Here is a 19,073-nt window from a genome sequence, read left to right on the forward strand (position 1 = left end):
TCAGCTGGGAGGAGCTAGGAGCCAAAGTAGGGAGAGCCTGGAGGCACAGCCCAGGTACCAGGGGAGGTGGTAGTGGCAATTCCCAGACTCACTCCCCTGAGCTATCACCCAGTCCTTCTCTGCGGTCCATTTCCCTGTGCCTGCTGTGGTCTCTCTGAAAGAAGGTCTGCAGGAGGGCGACTGGGGGCAGAGAGGTGGCTCCCAGAAGATGCCTGGAGAGTAATCAGCCTGGGGGACCACAGCCAGCCACTGCCACCTCAGACTTCCCCAACAGCAGTGAAGCAGGTACCTCAGCTCAGTGTGCCCTCATCAACTATCCGGTGTCTTCTGACCCCCACCCACCTCAAACTCTAGCCTCCAAGCCTTGGATCCCTGAGGCACCCTGAGCCTCCCTCACCCACCTCAGTGTCCACCCCAGGCATTAAAGCGCAAGGGAGCAGTGGGGCCCAAGTACCTTCCATACCTGCTGCCTTCATGCCAAGCCTGGCTGCTGCCTGCCAGCCCTCTCCTCGTCCCCGCCAGCCGGGGGAGGTCAGATGGGAGCTGGAGGCTGGCTCCTTCTCCTCCCTCTGTCTGCCCACGAACCTCTCTGTGTACCCATTTCATTTGCTCTTTCTCTCCTCCCTTTGTGCTTTGAGCTAGAAGACTGTGGTAGCCTACAGAAGCCATGGGAGAGGAGAATTCCCCGCCAGCAGAGCACTGTCAACCCAGGCCCGAGAGAGAAGCGGACAGGAGCCCAAGGTGGAATTGGGGCTGTAGACGTCAAGCCTCCCCAAGCCTTCCTACGCCTCAGAAGCCCTCTCCCCAGTCTGGCCCTGCCTGGAGCCAAAGACTTCTAGGTCACATGCCTGCCTGCCGGTCACCTGCCACAGTGCCCCAGCCCCACAGGGAGGGGAAGGGGCTGGGGGTCACCTACCTCCTGGGCCACGAGGCTGGAGATGCGCACGGCCCGCCTCACCCGGCCTTTCTGGGCGCTGGGCCGCAGAGCCCCTGTTCCGCTCGCCTTTCCTGCTGTGGCCGCCATGGAGGACTTGGCTCCCCCCAGCCTGCCTGCCTGAGGGCCCGAGGGCCTGGCCAGTTCCCCACCTGCACCCCAGCAGCAATCCCAGCCTGGGCTGTGCCCCAGAGGCTGGCGGACTGGCTCCCAGGGCAGCCACTGGCATGCAGCCAGGGCCGTTGGGGCTGGGCCCCCGGGGCTGGGGTCACCCTGGCAGTAAGCATGGGCAGCAGCCCACCTGGCTCAGGCAGCCCATGGCTCCCTGGTGTGGGCCCAGCTGCCAGGGTGCTGTGCTCTGCCCGCCTGCCGCCAGCCCAGCAGCGGCGGCAGCGGTCGGAACCTCTGCTCCTCCAGCCGGCCCCTCCTCCTCCCATGGTCCCCACCCCCACCCCGCCACACTGGGCTCCCCCGCCCCGCCCTTGCCCGCCCCCTCTGCCCAGTGCCAGGCCAGCAGCCCCCTCCCCCACATCCGCTCCCAGGCTCCTGCTGCAGCCACTCCTGCAGCCCTTTCCCCTCCCCCGCCACCCGGCAGCCTGACCTGTCACCGCAGATTAATGGTCTCCCTGACACCCCCACCCTGCCGGTCTGAATGCTGAGCTGAGCCTGAGTTGGACAGAGGCACCCAGAGATGGAGAGACAGCCACGATGGCTGGAACAGCCAGGAACACGCACGCACACACCTGACAAATACAGACACACGCCATACCTACAACAACACGGCAGGCACACACACTGTGGGCACAGGAGCAGGGCGGCCGCCAGGGGCTCTAGGTTGGAAACCAAGAGAGAGGCATGGGTGGGAGGGAGGAGAGAGGTAGGCAGCCAGATATGGGGCCTGGGGTAAGGGGGAACGGTTCTGGAGTCAAGGCCAAGGGGCTGGAGGCCTGGCAGGGTCCCAAAGAGCCAGAGACAGCAGAAACAGAGCCAGGAGGAGGACCGAGGGAGGCCAGGCCCAGGGAGTCGCTATGAAAGGGGGATGGGAGGGAGGCAAGGAACAGGGAGACCTGCAGCAGCAGGCTTGAGGCTGGGGTCTCCCACCGTCCCAGGCTGCTCACTCACTGCAGGTTGGACAGGAGATGGGACTCAGGGATCTCCACTCCTGACCCTCCCATTGCCCACCTCCTGCCCACCCTGCACCAAGGCTAAGATGGAAAGAAGGTGTTGGATGGATCCGGCAGGGAGGAGAGGGGAGCCTGCAGTTGATCTACCAGAATGACTCAGAAAACCAGACTGACCCTGCCATGGGGGTCACACGGGACAGTGCAGGCTGGTGGTCTTCTCTGACCTAGGATTCAGGAACTCCTCCATATCTTTCATAGGTTTGCACCCATCACCATACCCTCCACCCATACACAGGAAGAAAACGCCTCTTCTCCCATTACTTGGGGACAGTGGTGGGTACCGCAGGCCATCCTGGCCATACCTCATGGCACTCGCCCCCCCCCCCCAACCCCTGCTCACCACCTTTGCCTAGCAGAATCAGATTCTCTTGACCTCCACCCTGGCAGCCCCTTCTGATTTGAAGCCTCCCGTTGGTTTGCCCAGCAATACTTCCCTCATACACACCCTTATGGACAGACCCAGACCCTGTGGCTGTCTCCTCCTGCCCACTCTGGCCCTCCCATGTCAGGACTTCTCTCCCCAGACTCAACTGCCCTCTTCCCACCCTATGACCTTGGAGTCACTACCCCCACTCTGTGTCTCTCCTTCCCAGGGCCAGCCCTCCCCACCTTGACCTCCCTCCAGCTTGTCCTTCTCCAGGGCCTCTCCGGATGTTCCATATCCCACCTCAGCTCTAAGCCAGCAGGTCTGCCCACCCTCCAGAGGCCCTGGCTGGCTGGCCCCCCCATCTCCCACCTCTCGACCTCAGCCCACGCCCACTTCCCTGATTGCATCCTCTCCTCCTAGGTGTGGTGAGACCAAAGAACTGGGTGCCTACCTGAGTGACCTTCTCAGTGACGTTGTGGGTTCGGTCCTTTATCTTGGGTGCTATGATCTCACGGTCACTGGTGGGTGAAGCCAGGAAGGGGTCGCCCTTGAGGTCCACAAAGTTGAGGGTGATTTGGGGTATCTTGCTAATGGTGCGGTAGCGCACGAGATCCGAGTCTGATGTGGAGTTAAGCAGGCCGCTGCGCAGTGGGTGCATGGCCCCTGGGGTGGGAGAGGGGAATGCGGGTCAGGTCAGCAGGGCAGGAGCCTAAGGACGGTTTGGTCACTGATATGAAGAGCCAGAGCGGAGATTGGGTCCAGCATGAGTCAGGGGTAGTACAGGTGAGTCAATGGGGAGCCCAGTTCAAAGACAAGGGGATATCAGCATCCCAGCTGGAAAGGGCAGAGCCACAGAGAGGCAGCCTGGTCCTGAATCAGCAAGGCCAGATCCCCACTCCCACTTTAAGGAAGCATGCCACGATGCAAATAAGAGATGACACAGAGGAAGAAGATCCCCAGGAAGGCGCTGTTATATGGGAAACGGTACCCTGCCAGAAGGGCAGGTGATGGCAAAGACCCAGGAGGTGCCTTCTGCCTTCAAACTCTCCACAGACACTCCAGCTCCAGTTGTACTGAGAAAGCCAGTTCCAGGGGCCAGCAAAGGTTCCATGAGTCAAAGAACGTAATGGGATGAATGGACATTTAATGGAATAAAAGGCCACTTAATGGGATTAAATAAGTGGTTAATAAGCTTTCTATCTCCCAGGCGTACAGGACTTGGTGGAGAGTGAGGAAGCTGAAGTCCTAGAAAGGGACAGATGTGGTGGGTGGAGAAGTGGTCCGCCTGGGGTGCGCATTGGCGGTGCTGAGGCTCCCAGAGGGGCCAGTTCCCACAGGGACCCAGCGCTGCCCCCCCCCCCCCCACCTACCGCACACTCCCCGCCCCGTCGGGCCAGCCCTCACCGGTGCTGGCGTGGCGTGGCGGCTGCGGGGGCACTGCGCGCATGGCCTCGATGTCATCGGCGGAGGAGGCGCGGCGCACGCTAGCGCAGCTTTCTCGGGAGCGAGTCCGGGCCAGGCTGCAGCTGGAGCCGGAGGCGTCGGGGTTGAGGCTGTGTGCCCGAGGGGGCGAGTGAGGGGCACGGGCGCTGCCAGAAGGGGAGCCGGGGCCCACCAATGCGCGCCGCTCCTCAGCCGGCCCGAGCCCCGCCACGTGGTTGTCCATGGCCGTCACCTCATCCATGGCCAGGGACTCGCTGCTGGGGGCCGCGGGCGTCAGGTCCACGTCTACAACCACGGCCCCCGGGGACCCCGCGCCGCCGGTGCCCCCCGGCCGCACAGACGACTCCCGGGCTGTCAGGGCCAGCAGCGCCGGCAGTTTCAGGCGGAAGGTCTTGGCGCGACCTGTGGAGAGAGCAGAGGCTCAGGGTGGCAGCGGGAGGAGAGACGCAGGAGGAGAGGGAGCGGGAACCCCAGCCGTGACACGGGACTGTAGGGCACTGGGAGGCCCGAACACTTACCCCTCCACCCCCACTCTGCACAGAACTTAATTTTCAAAATAAATTTCTAGAATACAATCTTAATCTGAGACTCATGTTACTAACAAATACCATTTCTTGAGCCACACATCATGGTAGAAGGTACATAAATTATCCTTGATCTCATGGCAACTTGCTGGGTGAGTATAGTCCCATTTTACAGATGAGAAAATTGAGGCATAAATAAGTGGGGAAACTTGCTCAAGGCCACACAATTGGTGGAGCCTGCATCTGAATGGAGGAATGAGCCTCTGCCTTTTTCCTATAACCCACTGACTTTTAAATGGCATCTGGAGAATAGATAAAGATGAATTAACGTTGTTTTAGAGCTTGGGAAACCAAGAGGTGAGATATCTTGCCATGACTGGAAGGAGGGAGGCTAAACCCAAAGAAGCCATGCTGGGATGGGGTCGGGAAGTTGTAAGCTTTTGAGTCATGGAAAGGATGAGGGGAGGCCTCTGTGTCTTCAGCCAGGTAAGCATGTTCCTCACAACCCTCAGAAATCCTCTTCTAAATTAGCCAAGGCTACAGCAGAGGACTTGGCCAGTGCAGGAACAAGGACTGTGGAGTAAAAATGATGAGGAGAAAAAGTTGGGCCCATACAAGACAGAGTTTCCTAATGATGGGGTGAGCTGCTCAGAAGTGACCTGGGCCATCTGGGGAGGGGAAGTCCCCCATCTCTGGGGCTTCAAGCACAGGCTGGAAAGAGGAGACACTGTGCTGAGAACCCAAGCAGGTGCGGCTAGGAAAACAGGTGCTCTCCTGCCTCCAGGATCTCTGATTCTGGGCCCAATCTTTCACTCCACCCCCATCTGTCCAGCCTGGAGGACCAGGCAATGTCCTCTGGGTTCTCTCCTCCAGCTCTGCCGGGCCTTGGGAAGCTTCATGGCCCCAGGGAAAGGAAACCACATATTCCTGAGCCAGCCTAAGAATCAGGATGCACTTACCTGGGGCCAGCCAGCTGGTGGGGGGGCCACGGTGATTAGTGTCACGAGCCGGGGACCCCACCATGTCCTTCTCCATCACCACCTCGAAGTTGAGGATGAACATGATGACAGTCCCATCCTCGTTCTTCACGGGCACCACATCCACCAGGCACAGGAAGCAACTCCCTGCAGAATGGGAAGGGACACAGTCATGGTGGTACCAGGGCGCCCTCGGTGGTGCTGAGCAGAAATCCAGGCAGGACAGATCCGCGAGTCTGAAGGGACTGTCCATTCTGCCTCCCCCAAAGCCTCTCTGTTCTCTATCCCCTCCTCTCTACAGTCTCTCCTGCCCACAACCCTCATCCTGGCTGGCTGTCCGACAGTCTGAGTTCTCCTCCCTCAATTTGCCTGTTCTCGCTGGTTGCATAACTCTGACCACCACCACTCTGCCCATCTTATTTCTCCAGCCCTCTTTCCCTAAGTACATTTTCTACCACACTGACTTATGTTCCTTTCTGGCTCTGTCTTCTCGTCTCATTTTCCCTATGCTCTCAATTCATCTTTGCTTTTCCCTCATACTCTTTCATCGTTTGTGCATTTTCCCAAAATTCTTTAACCTCTCTGAACTTCCTTTCCCTCATCTATAAAATGGGAATAATAATAGTTCTTTTCTCATGAGTTGTAGAGATTAAATGAGTCAGTTGTTTAGAGTAACACCTGGCATAAACTAAACACTATCGGCAGCTTAGCTTAATTACCATCTGTCTTTCTGTCTCTTTTCTCTCTAGATGTGTTGTCAGTCCACAGCAAGAGAAGTACAGAAATTGAGAGCAAGAATTTCAAAACCTTTACAGCAATTTTGCATTGCCACAATACCCAAGCACGTGATTCTGTATTTCACAAAAGCATTGGTCTGCAACATATTACAAATAAAGAAAACTGATCCTTCACCAAAGAGTCCAAGAAGCATTGCTTCTAGATCTTTCATCTCTGTCTGCCCTTGTCCTTTTCTCTGCCCTTGGCTTTTTGCCTCCTGGTCTCTCTCCCTCTCTCTCTCTGGTCACCAGGTCCCTAGGGTCAAGCAGTGAACTTGACTCTGTCTGCCTTTGCTCTCTGTCTAGCATGTGGGGTCACCTCTTCCTTCCTGCTGGTTTCTGAAGCAGACTTTCAGGCCCCACCTGAGGCCTAGCTCAGACCCCAGTGCCCCAGGGGAAGTCCTCCTTGATGAAACAAGAAAGCATATTAAATTCTGTTCCTTCTCAACCAACCCTACAGGGGCCCAGGCCTGTTCCTCATCCCCTACTCTTCCCTTGGATTGAGGCCCCTTTCCTTGTCTCAGCTTACCCCATGCTCATCTGTCTTCTCTGAACTGAAGAGACCTAAAGGCATCCCCTTTGACGTGCTCAGTACCTAGAATAACGCATCCTGAGACAGGCACTGATTAATAGGACAGTGATGGGCAATGCTGATGGTGGAGGCACTCATGGTTATGGGGTGATAGTGAAGAGAAGGAAGAGGAAGTGGTGGTGGTGATTAGCAACATGGTCCCACTGTATCCCTAAAAACCCCATGCCTGCCCACCCTATCTCCTCACTTTTCTACCTCCATAATCTCCTTGGGCTCATCTCCCGACCCTCTGTACCCCCCCTCACCTCCATTCCTGCTCTCAGCCCAGCCACAGTGGGGGCGGGGTGTATGATTTGAGTCAGGGGAGATAGCTGGCCCGCCAGGACTTGGAGATGGTGCTTGATGACTCTGCCAAGGCGGCCTGAGGGGCTGAGCCCTGGGGAGGTGGTGAGATCAGCTTCAGCATCAGCCTGAGACAGGTGAGAAGGGCCTGATTTAGGGAGCTGCTGGTCAGGCGAGGGGAAGATGTGCCAGGGGCAGGGCTGAGAGGACTGAGCAGATGGGGATTAATCCTGTGCAATGAGGTCCTCTGACATCAACTTAAACGGGATGGCACCGGGGTGATGGAGGTTACACCAGGGGAGGGGCTGGAATTCTCCACCCACCATCAGCCTTTCCACTCACCACATCCCAGGTTCTCACAGCACTGCGGAGGGATCTGAGCCCAGGGACTCTGTGTGAGTCTCCCTCCAGCAGCCACGACTGCCTCTCTTGTCCCCTGATCTCTGGCCTCTGACATGGCCTAGCCAAAGCACAGCTGTGGTCTTGGGAGGCTGGGAGTGTGGGGTGCAGGAGATGGGCAGCAGGGAGGGAGGGAAGTTGGGGTGTGTGGGGTGGGGAACAGGCCCAGCTGGAGACTATTTGGCACCCAGACAGCGGGCCTAGAGTTTTATGTCCTAATATGGTGATGGGCAGCAGCGGCCTGAGCAGGAACTGGCCCTCAGCAGGACTAAGGAAGGTTAGTCCAGAGACCAGGAAGCCTCAGGTCCAGAGAGCCCCAGCACCCAGCCCTGGGGCCTCATTCTTCACCAGGAAACCTGTCGAAGAGAAGTCTAGAGTAGGCAGCCAAGACCCCAGCCCTTCAGGCTGGCCTGGAGACTCTGCCCCAGGGATTCTGAACGTGAGACCTCATCACCCTCTCCTCACTTCAATTCAGGCCTCTCAGCGGAGAGGCCAACACCGCACCCTGAAGCCTGCTCACCCCAGGTCCCGGATATCTCAAACTGCCACCACTCCCATCCCCACCCCCACCCCAGGCTGCAGAACCTCCAGATAGAAGCTCTTCTCCGGGCAGAGGCGGCCCCATCCCCGGATACACACTCACACAGCCCCCCTGGCCCTCTCTCTACTTCGACATTCAAGGAATTTTCCCTTTCAAATAACCCTGTCAAAGCTCTGGTTATTCCAAAAATGTGAACTGGAGCTCTGCCTGGTGGGGGCTGGGGACAGGAGGCTTCAGCTGCTAACCTCAAGGGGGAGTGGAAGAAAGAAAAGTGGGTGGCCCTGAGTTGGCCCGTGCTTCCTGAGGCACCGCCCCTCCCACCCGGCTAGTTCAGCTGGGTCTTGCCCACCAGCTGCCCTATTACTCAGCCCTAGCTTCCCAGCAGGCCTGCCACCCAGACCCCATCCTATGGGTGGGCGGGCTCCCAAAAGACAGACCAGCAGGGATAGGGATCCCTGGGAGCAGCTGAAAGTCGGCCAGGCCAGGGATGGGGCACAATGACAGTCTGGAAATTGAGCATGGGCACAGAGCAAATCCCAACTGGTGGGCAGGGGGGACTCTGACCTTTACACTCCCACCCAGTAGAGAGAACAATCTTGAGAAGCCGCAGGTCTGAGCTGCCCCCCGGAGAGCCCTGGGAGGGGCACACAGGGGACACTGACTGCCCTGCCTCGGAAATGCCCACCCCAGCTCCCAGCCCACCGCTTCTGCTCCGCATCTCCCCCAGACCACGCCCAGGCTCAGCCAGCCCCACGCCCCCAGGGGCAGAGGCTGAACTCCGGAAGGTCTGCGTGGATGCCCAGGGCTGGGTCGAGGCTGCAGTTCCACCAAGCGCCACTCCGTGGCAGGCGCAGCCCGCACTCCAGAGGCAGCCACCGCCAGGCCGGCTCCCGGGAAGGGGAGCACCCAGGGACAAGGACTGCAGGGGGGCAGGAGATTCCTGCGGCCCTGGTTGAGGAGTCCTCACCGTGAGGGAGGGAGCATGGGCTTTGGAGGCAGGTGGCCTTTCCTCGCTGAGTGAGAATGGCTTTGGGTAGGCCATTCACCCTCCCAGAGGCCCCAGTCCTCCGGGGCGGCCACACCCACCCTTCGGGGCTGCAGGGATGAAATGACAGAACATTTGTGAAACCCAGAGCCTAGTACTGGGAGCTGCTCAAGAAAAGTGAGGAAGAGGAGGAGAGGGGAGAGACAGGTGGGTTGGTCTTAGGGATCGGAGGTCCCTGGGCCAGCCTGGCTCACGTGGCTGAGGCAGGGCTCCCTACCTGCCCGCCCAGTCCCCAGCCCCAGCTGGAGAGACTTCCCCCTGGGTGAGGAGGCCCTCCCTGCTCTGCCCGGCCTGCCCCCTAGGGGACTGGGGGCACTCTGTGGCCTCAGCTTAGGTGCCCTGGGCCCCTCTGGAGATGGAAACAAAGAAAGGGAAGACATTGATCAATCGATAACAACCTAAATGTATAGGCTCCTGGCTCCTTTATACCCTCCTCGCCTTTCAGCCTCCACCAATGAGGTAGGCAAGGGCCTCACCCTAACAGCCCTACAAGGGGGGTCATACAACTCACTGCAAGTCACTGAAAAGGGGAGAATGGGAGGGGGCAGTGGGAGAGGGGCCCTGGAGGGCAGATCCAGGCCTCCACAGTTCCAGGTGAGGCAGGTGTAGCTCAGACTGACCCCCTGAGGGCCTCTGCCATTCATTAGAATACAAAGCCTGCTTTGCTTTCATTCGTTCCCAACCCTCCTTCTGCAGTCCACCTGTGGGGGCGTGGCCCCTGCCCAGCACCCCCACCCCCACCCCACCTCCAGACCTCCTCCCCAGTCCCACGCTGATTCCCTGCTTCTGGATACCCGTGGCCTGTGCCAGGCCCCAGGCAGGGGTCACACTTTGCTTTTGTGAGGGGAGGGAAGCTGCAGGTGACCAGCCGAGTGTCTGTGGGCAAGGCCCTCAGGTCAGAGTCTCAGTTTCCCCCTCTGTATACTCAGCGTAATCATGGCTCCCGCATGGGATAGCTATTCAGTCACCCACAAATACTCACTAAGCACAGCCACCAGCCCATCACCATGAAAAGCTTTGGGAGTAAAATGACAAACAAGATGGGCCTGGCCCCCGCCCTCACTGAGCCGAATATCAAGCAGGACCCAAAAAATTTGGTGCACAGTAGGAGACAGAGGATGAGGGAATAAACTAGCAGATGGAGGACCCACAGGGGAGCTGAGCTTCCCTGCCCCAACTATCGGGAGACCTGAGCTCTTGCTCTCCTTCTCGTTTGCTGTGAGACTTAGGCAGCTTGCCCACCTCTCTGAGACTCTGACTCCCTGTGGGTACCGCAGGGACAAATGATCCCTGCCCTCGATGCCAGATGAGACGACAGATGTGTGACTGCCTTGTGGAAACATCCAGAGCAGTATCAAGGTAGGGTGCTGGGTCCCTGCAGGGAAGGTGACCTCAGGGAGGCAGCCATCCTTGCCCTGTTTGCTGTCCTCCCGCGCTGCCAACAAGAAGAGCTGCACCCGGACCGGCCCAAAGTCATGCTGAGGGCAGGAGGCTGGGGCCCCACTCAGGCCTGTCCGCCCCCGAGGAAGGGAGGCTGTCTCCTGTGGCAGCAGCGCAGGGCTGTGCAGTGTCAGGTTATATTTAGACTGGTGGCGGCGACAGGAAGATGCAGCAGGAGCCGCTCCTGGCCGGGGGCCACCGTGTTGCTAATACCGCTCTCATGGGCAGCTGGGGGCCGAGAGAAAGCCAGGGGCATTGCAGGCCCAGGCGACAGAACGGGAGAGCCTGAGAATACAGCCAGTCTATGAGTGCCTGGGGGGAGGGGGAGGCAAAGGGGGGAAAGAATGAGAGATGCAGAGATTTCTGGGGAACACCCGCTGCAAGGCAAGAGCTGGGGAAAGCGCAATCCAGACCCCAACTCCCAGAGAAGGAACATCGCCAGATTCCTCTGACAACCTTCTGGTTAGGGACCTTGCCAACACTCCCTAGGGCCACCAGGACCTCTGCCCATCTAGACCCCCTCACTCCACACCTCCGTGGTGTGTCTTCCATGGGGATCATGCAATGACCTGAAGAGAAGAGCTCTGCTTAAAACAGCTGAGACCCAGCTCTGCCACCAATCTGCTGGGGGCCATAGAACCTCTCCGGACACACAACTGAGTCACATCCCCATTCTCCTTTGGAGAATCACTGGGAAGGTGAAACAAGGTCATGTTTATATAGGGAAAACAGCTCTCTGTCGCTCCATTCTCCTTCTCCTCCTCCATTTACCTCCTTCCTCCTGTTTCCTGGAGTCTGTCCCCCCTCAGGACTCTAGAGCCCCGCGTTCCCCACCCCATCAGCCTGCCCTCCCAGCAGGGTCCTCTTGTTTCCAACCTGCCCCCACCCTGCTTGTCTCCGATCCCTCCCTATCCTTCTAGGGCCCCCCCACCCCCACTGAAGCCTCTCCTCTACAAGGGCTTTCTTGACCACTCTATTTGGCCCCCACGGAATTCCTCAAAACATATATCCCTAATTTAGGAGATAATTGTACAATGGCTCCTGGGGTAAACTTTCTTTCTCTATCCCAGCCAGCTCACTAAGGCCAGGGCAAGGCTAGCCTCATGGGAGATGCTGGGTAAGGATTTGTCAAAGGGCTGAACATGGACTAGGGGTGGCGAGCTGTGGTTATGGGCAGGTGTGGGCAGGGCCGTCTCCCTACCCTCTAAACTGGCTCTCAGATCCAGGGACATTGTCCTTTAGCAACAGGATTTAACCATTTCAAACCCATAGTGCCCCCCATCTTGATTCTAGACAGCAGACTGAACTACCTTGAGAATTAAGTTGTCTTTTTACTAAAGTGATACTAAATCTGATCAAGACTTACCATACAGCACAGAGGCTAGTCCCCAAGAAACCAGGTGAAGGAGGAGCTAAAGCAGGCGTCTCACAGAGTGTGGTAGTCACAGCCTGCCTGAGGACAGTGAAGGCAACAGGAACTGCTAGTTGTCCACAAGAATTGAGTCTGAGTCCCTCGTCTACCTCTAATGCTCTGTAAACTTCTAGCACTGTGCTCCCACCTTGGCTCCAGAACACTCCAGCAGAGCCTGGGGAGGCCTTGCTAAAGCTCTGTTTCAATTCCAGCTCTCCATCAGTCACCGAGTGACTCACAGTTTCTTGATCATTAAGCCAAGAGTTATAATCCCTCCCTAACTTGCCCACTTTAAAGGACACCATGAAACAACAAGGAACAAATACAAGTGCACCTGCAGGCCCTCTGAAAAGGCCAGTGGAACATTCTAGCATTAAAACACATGACAATGACTCAAATGTAAACAGAGAAAACTGCCATTATTTGCAGATGATAGGGCTCTCTCCCTAGAAAACCAACCAAATCAAAGCAATTGCAACTACTATCAGAGTTCAGTAAGGCTGCCAAATATAAGATCAGTCCAAAAACATATATAGCAATTCTCTATACCATCATTGCATAAGTAGAAAATACAGTCCAAATAAGATATCTTTCACAATAGAAAAAAAAAAAAAAACCTATATCCAGGAATTAGCCAAGTATACACAAGACCTCTATGGAGAAAAACAAAACCAACCTTTGATAAAGGATTTAGAAATGATCTGATAAATTGAGAGAGTGTTCATGCTCTTGGATGGCATAAGCTAATATTACAAATATAATATAAAAATATAAAGATGTCAATTCTCCCCAAATTAATCTACAAATTCAATGTATTCCCAATCAAAATTCTAGTGGGTTTTTTCTTTCCAGGAACTCAGTAATCTTTCTCTGAAGTTTATAAAGAAGGATAACTTTGTCTACAAATAGCTGTGTCAACTTTAAAAAAAAAAAGATTAATTACAGAGATTTGCCTTACCAGTGACTAAGACGTATTAAATATTATAGCTTTTTTAAAAATGTGGTTTTGATGCAAGAACATACAAATAAATATTTGAAAAAGAACAGCGGGCCCATGGATATACGAGAAATTAATCTATGATAAAGGTAGCACCACAAATCAATGGAAAAGAACAGACTACTTACTAGATGGTGGTGGGAAAATTGGCTCACTACATGGAAAAAAAATAAAACTTGATCCCTACTTGACACCACATACAGAGGTAGGCTCAGGATGGATTAGAAACCCAGCTGAGAAAGGTAAAACAATTAAATTAATAGAAGAAAATATAGACCTTTGCAGCCCAGGAATGGCAAAGGATTTCTTAAACAAAACTTCAAAAGCACAAACAAAGCAAAAAACAAAAAAAAAAAACAATGGATTTGTATCAAAATTAAGTATCTTTGTTGGATAAATTTACCAGATCACCAAATGGGAGAAGAAATTTTCAATATCTCAATTCAACAAGGCATTAATATCCAGAATATATATAACTGTATGCATTTGTATTTTCTAGGACCCGCAAGGAACTCTGCAATCAACAAAAACAAAAGAAAGCAACCTCCGTAGAAAAATAAGGAAAGGCTACAAACAGGCAATTCACAGGGAAGGAAACCCAAAAGGCTATCGAGCCTACATGATGCTCATACACACTAGAAATCAAAGAAATGCAAATTAAAGTGACAAGATATCACTTTCCTTATGAGATCAGCAAAAATTAGAAAAGTAGATAATGCCAAGTGTGACGATGTGGGGGCGTGGGAATCTCACGCTCTGTTTAGGAGGGTGGGGACGGGCACAGCCAGCCTGGAGTGTGATCTGGAAGTCTTTGGCTGAATTCAGGGTCCACATGCTCTGTGGTCCGGCAATTCCATTTCTTGGGTATATATCCTAAAAACGTCCTCACGGGAGTCCGAAAATGAATATGTATGAGGATGTTCATACAGCATTATTTATGGTGGCAGGGAGTTAAGGACAATCTGGGGGTCCCTCCCCGGAAGAGCGGGTAAGGAAAACGGGATGGATACCCACCATGGAATAGGAACTACACATTAGACGGTGAAGGACATCCTGGATGGATGTCAAGGCACACTTTTATGAAAGAAAAGCAAACGCCAGAACACAACATACAGCATAATATCATTTACATAAATTAAACCTATATGCATCCAAACAAAAGACACATTTTGCAAGAACAGATGCCAGCAAAACATTTACATTTAGTACATTTGAAAGGTTGGCTGTGGGGTGGGTAATTGAGCTGGGAGTGAGATAACGGGAAATAACAAAACAAAAGAGAAAGAAAAAAAAAACATGAACACAAATATTGTGGTTTTCATTATTTGGGGGGGAGGCTGGATCTGGGGTCAGTAGGGGCCTCAGGAGGGAGGGGGAAAGGAGTTTGTGAGTTGGGATGGGGAAGGAACAGGGCTGCCAAGGCCGCAGTTGGACTCACTTCAAATGGTGGCAGCAGCACTGGCCAGGACCTGCGGCCACATGGGTGATGCCATGCTAAATGGCAAGCATAATGAACTCTGGCACTTGTCTGGCACCTGATACTGCTTTGGAACGTTTTGGCATCTATCATCTTATTTAAGGAACCTCCCCACAGTAGTGCATGGAAAGATCGGTGTCATTAACCCACTGAGCAAATGAGGGATTGAGGCTCTCAGAGAATTCTGGCCAAGGTCAGTGGCAGAACCAGAGCTAAAACCCAAAGTTTCCTGAGGCCCTGAGCCTGTCACCCCCACAAGGGCCCTCTGGAGCAAGACACCCTGTGCAGTGCTGTTCCGGGCTGGGCAGGGCTTTAGAGCTGAAATAGAAAAACTGGGTTCATGTTCCAACTCAGACACCACCAGCTGGGGAAACTTGGGCAAGTCTCTTAGTCTTTCTAAAGCCATCATTTCCCTTCTGTAAAATGCCAGAGAGGAATCCTACCTCTCAGAGGGCCATGAGGACCACCTGCCACAAAACATGTGTCCCCGATTTGCAAACTGTAAAGTGCAGTCGCAACAATGAGTGTGCCTGTGTGTGCTGCTGATATGGCTGCCACCCACCCATCTCCAGCTTTACTCCTCTTCAGCAGCTCTAAAAACGTTCTCCCCACCAAAGCCTCCTGGACCCCTCTGAGGGTGGGCAGGCTGTGAGCTTGCAGATGCCTTCACCCTGAGCCCCACAATGTCCCCATCTACTTGGCAGGGCTGGGTGACTCCCAGCTCTCTCAGTGGCCAGCCACCTCAGCCCTCTTGTTGGCCCCACCTACTTTGGGCCCTGACAGCTTCCCCATTCTCTACAATCCCTCCCAGCCCTAGCATTCTATGTTCTAAGGGTTTTCAAAGAGGGGGAGACTGAAGCCCAGAAATGGAAGTGATTTGCCCAAGGTCACACAGCAAATTTGTAACCAAGCCAGAAATCGGTCCCAAGTCACCTGATTCCCAGTATAGGGCTTCTCCAATATGGTACACTGCTGACTTCATTCGTTCATTCAGTCATTCAGCAAATACGTACTGAGCTTTGCACAAAGCACACAGATACAACAGAAAACAGAAGAGACAAGGCTACTTTCTGCTTTCAAGGAGCTTATAATCTAGTGAGGAAGACGGACACGACAACATCGTCCAAAACTGTGAGCGTGGGAGACCGGGAGATGGATGGAGCAAAAGGGAAAAGATTGCCCTGGTCCTTAAGGCACTTTTAGTCCAGTAGACAAGAGACCAAAACATAGAGGGGTTCATTTGAGACCAACCACAACCCATAGCTTTAAAAGATCCCTTGCAGGCCGCTGGACTAAGAAGCAGACTCTTCAGGGTGACAGCTACTCATCTGAGCCTCTCCCATATGTCCTGGGTGTCCCTCCTCCCCTTTGGCCCTGACCCCCATGTCCCTTCTCCCCATGCCAAGGAGGGAAGTATCTGTTCAACTCACTCACACTAAAGGACTAAATTCTTGCCATGTTCCCTGTATATGGGGAGGGATAGTGATGAGAGAGAATGTGTTTTTAAAGAAAAAAAGATAAATCTCAATCCAAATGAAAAGTTCTCTAATGGAGGCATTTCAGGCACCGTAGGGGAGATGTTTGAGTGTGAAAGAGCTTTCTCAGAACCTCTTTCTTGGAATCACACCACACAGGAAGACACCTCTGGGCAGAAAATAGGCCCAGTCTCATCCCAACTCAGCTGGCCCTGTTGCCCTCATCCCCACCCTCCCCAGAGCCCAAGGCCACCATCAAACTCTGCTCCCATCCCAGCTGGCTCTGCGCAAATATTTACATAGCTCCTCTCCGGGGGCTACAGGAAGACACAACATCCATCGGGAGCCGCCCTCCCGACACTCTCCAGATCCCAGTGTTGACAACAGTCACAAACCACATCATCCCTACTTCACCCCCTAAGGTGGAACCACCGGGATGGGATGGGATGGGAGGGCCCCCCCGCAAACGGGCCAGGTCACCCCACTCTGGCTCAAGAATGACGAGTTGGTCCCCTCTCTGCAGCCCTTCTAAGCCTCCAGCCTCGCAGGACCAGTTGAGAGAGGGAAGCTGCAGAGGGAAGTGTACCAAGCAGGGAGAGGCAGCTGGGCTCCTCTCCGACCCTGTGCCCCACACTAGCAGCCCTGAAAATGCTCTGACCAGAAGAGGGGCTCTAAACGCCCTCTCACCTGCTCCTGGCTCCAAACTGCACCAGGCTCTGCCAGAAAAATAGGGACTTCTCTGCCAATGGCAGAGCCCCCCACAAGAGGTGCTTCCTTGTGTCTAACCACAGTCCCTCCTGGGATCATTCTGGTCTGTTTCCCAGCTCAAGGAGACCATCCTCTCCCTGACCTGCCTTCCTAATCTCAAAATATCCATGGGCTCCTCAGACTTTCACTTCCAGGAGAAGCATCCTTATCTCTAGTGCAGACTGATGGGATCCTGGGAACCTGTGGATTACAGACTGGAGGAGGGGGAGCGGGTGCCTAAGCTTGGGGAGAGGCCAGCCATGATGGAGCAGGGAGCAGGGGGACCCAAGAGTCAGAGGAGGGAGCCTAGTTTAAGGAGACAGGGAGGAGGGGGAACGGTGAGGAAGGAGGACCAGAAGAAAAGGCCTGGGTGTGTGGATGGTCCCAGGAGGCCCAGAGTAGCACTGGCGCAAGAAATATGCGTACCAGCATCTGGGAAACTGGGTCTGAGGACCGTAGATCGGTGAGTGTGGGGGCCATCTCTGGGGCTCTAGCTCCCCACAGGCACTGGGGACAGAGGAGAGGAGACAGGGGCTGGCCTGGGCTATGGTCCCCACCCCTCCCCCCACCTCACAGCTTCAGCTGCTGCAGTGGGGGCCCTCTGACCCTGCTGCCATGGCAACCAGCCTGCAGCTGGAGTGGAGAAGCTGACAGACTCTCCTCCAGAGACACCCCCATTCCCACCCACGCACAGACTCCTGGGGACACTCCTGGGGACACGGGGACATGGAGACCAGACCGGGACAGGCAGAACTATGGGAAGCCAGACAGAGACTGTGAGACAGAAGTTCAGAGGGGTGGGGGACACCAAGGCAGAGGGAGGACCGCAAGGAGAGAGGTTCAGGGGTGCTGAAGGAAGGGAAGAAGAAGGACAGAGGAGATAAAGACCAAAGGGACAGAGAGTTGCAGCAACTCCAGGAGACAAAGGTGGGGAGGCCAGAGATGTGGGTAAAAGGAAGGGAGCAGAGACACCGGGTGCAGGCAGACAGAGAGGATGAGTGCTGGGGCGGCAGGGGTGGCTGGGTGGCTGGGGTGGGCAAGGAAGCAGCACAAAGGAAGAGAGAGATGGAAATAAGGAGCAAAAAGAAAGTCAGGGACAGAGAGTAGGTGGCCTCCCCAACATCCAATGGAGGAGGAGGAGAGAGGAGGAGCCACCATCTAAGGGAGCCACCACTCCACCCCTAAGAAGACAAAGACGTGAGAACAGAGGTGTGTACCCACTAACACCTGTTGCCCAAGGTGGCACCCCAGGGCCCTGAAGGGGCAGCCAGCAGGGATGTCACCACCTACCAGCCCCACACTGTGGGGCTCTGCTCCCAATTCCATCTTGATTCTGGGCTGGACTTAGAGATGTCAGCTCCATAATCCCAAGCACCCAATGTCTCTCCCTCCAGCCCACCTTCCCCTCACAAACCCCAAGTCCAGCCTCTCCATCTCCCAGCAATCCCAGCAACTAAATAATGGGGCTGTCTGGCTCCAGGCCCTGATACTGCACAGAGCCAGGACAGAGGCATGGACACAGCACAGCTGTCTATGGTGGTGCCTGCCAGTAAAAGCCTCCACCTCCTTCCAGGCCACCCCTACCCTTCCTGTGGCTGCAGCCCAGGGACCCATTCCCCCATCACTGATCCAGGTAGAGACCCTGAGAAAAGCCCAGATCGGAATAAGAGGTGGCACTGGCATGCCTCACCTCTGCCTCCCCCTTGGCCCATGCACAAGCACTCACACACACACACATACACACACACACACTCAGGGCAGATCACACACCTGGGATCTGCACAAGGGACTTAGTGTTTCAAAGCAGGGGCAGGGGAGGCTGAGGACATCTGTCTTCCTCCTAGGCCCAGAGTGCCAGGGTTAAGTGGGGACCCACATGAAAATGGTGAGAGCAAAGATAGGGCAGGTGGAGATGCCTGGTATAGGGTTTTCTGGATCACAGCCCCCCACCCCACCCCTTGGAATAGAAACCTGGAGAGTGGAAAAACGAATGAACTTGGGGTCAGAGGCCCGCATTCTAGTCCCACTTCCTCCACTGATTCTCTGGTAACCAGACCACTAGTTCTCAGTTTCTTCATCTGTAACTCAAGTGGGGTTGGATTAAATGATCCATCAGGTTGTCTCCAGCTCCAAGATTCCAAGATAGCATCTCTGCAGGAGTTCTGTGGCCATCCCTTTCCCAAAGGAGGAGGGCTGGGGCAAGAGGGAGAGCCAGCTCCACCAAGGAGGACCTCACACTTACCACTGCCAGATACAGAAGCTTCCAGGTCCCTCTTGCCAATGGGGCCAAATCACACAACACAAGCCAACGTCCAAAAGTGGGCCCAGCATCTTACAGTTTAAGGCACTCCCATGGGCTTTCTCTCTAATGAAACTCACAGTATCCTTGTGAGGTTCTCCAGCAAAGCATATTATCTCATTTTGCAAAAGTAGAAATAGGCTCAGGGAAGTTAACTGACCAG

At 54.9% G+C, this 19,073-nt stretch overlaps 1 protein-coding gene across 2 annotated transcripts in view; it reads right to left on the reverse strand.

Moving 5' to 3' along the window:
- Nucleotides 1-19,073, reverse strand: part of KCNH2 (potassium voltage-gated channel subfamily H member 2) — a 33,838-nt gene that overhangs the window by 9,823 nt on the left and 4,942 nt on the right. The window contains exons 3-5 of one of the 2 annotated variants that reach the window (XM_077149640.1): nt 5,412-5,576; nt 3,890-4,330; nt 2,937-3,148 (exon numbers count right to left, since the gene is read on the reverse strand). In XM_077149640.1, coding sequence (XP_077005755.1) covers nt 2,937-3,148; nt 3,890-4,330; nt 5,412-5,576 — 818 coding nt within the window. Of the gene's footprint in view, nt 1-916; nt 1,341-2,936; nt 3,149-3,889; nt 4,331-5,411; nt 5,577-19,073 lie in introns of those variants that run through there. The other variant, XM_077149650.1, reaches the window with a different exon arrangement.

Source organism: Tamandua tetradactyla, chromosome 1 (genome assembly GCF_023851605.1).
Source record: "Tamandua tetradactyla isolate mTamTet1 chromosome 1, mTamTet1.pri, whole genome shotgun sequence".
NCBI classification, from domain to species: Eukaryota; Metazoa; Chordata; class Mammalia; order Pilosa; family Myrmecophagidae; genus Tamandua; species Tamandua tetradactyla.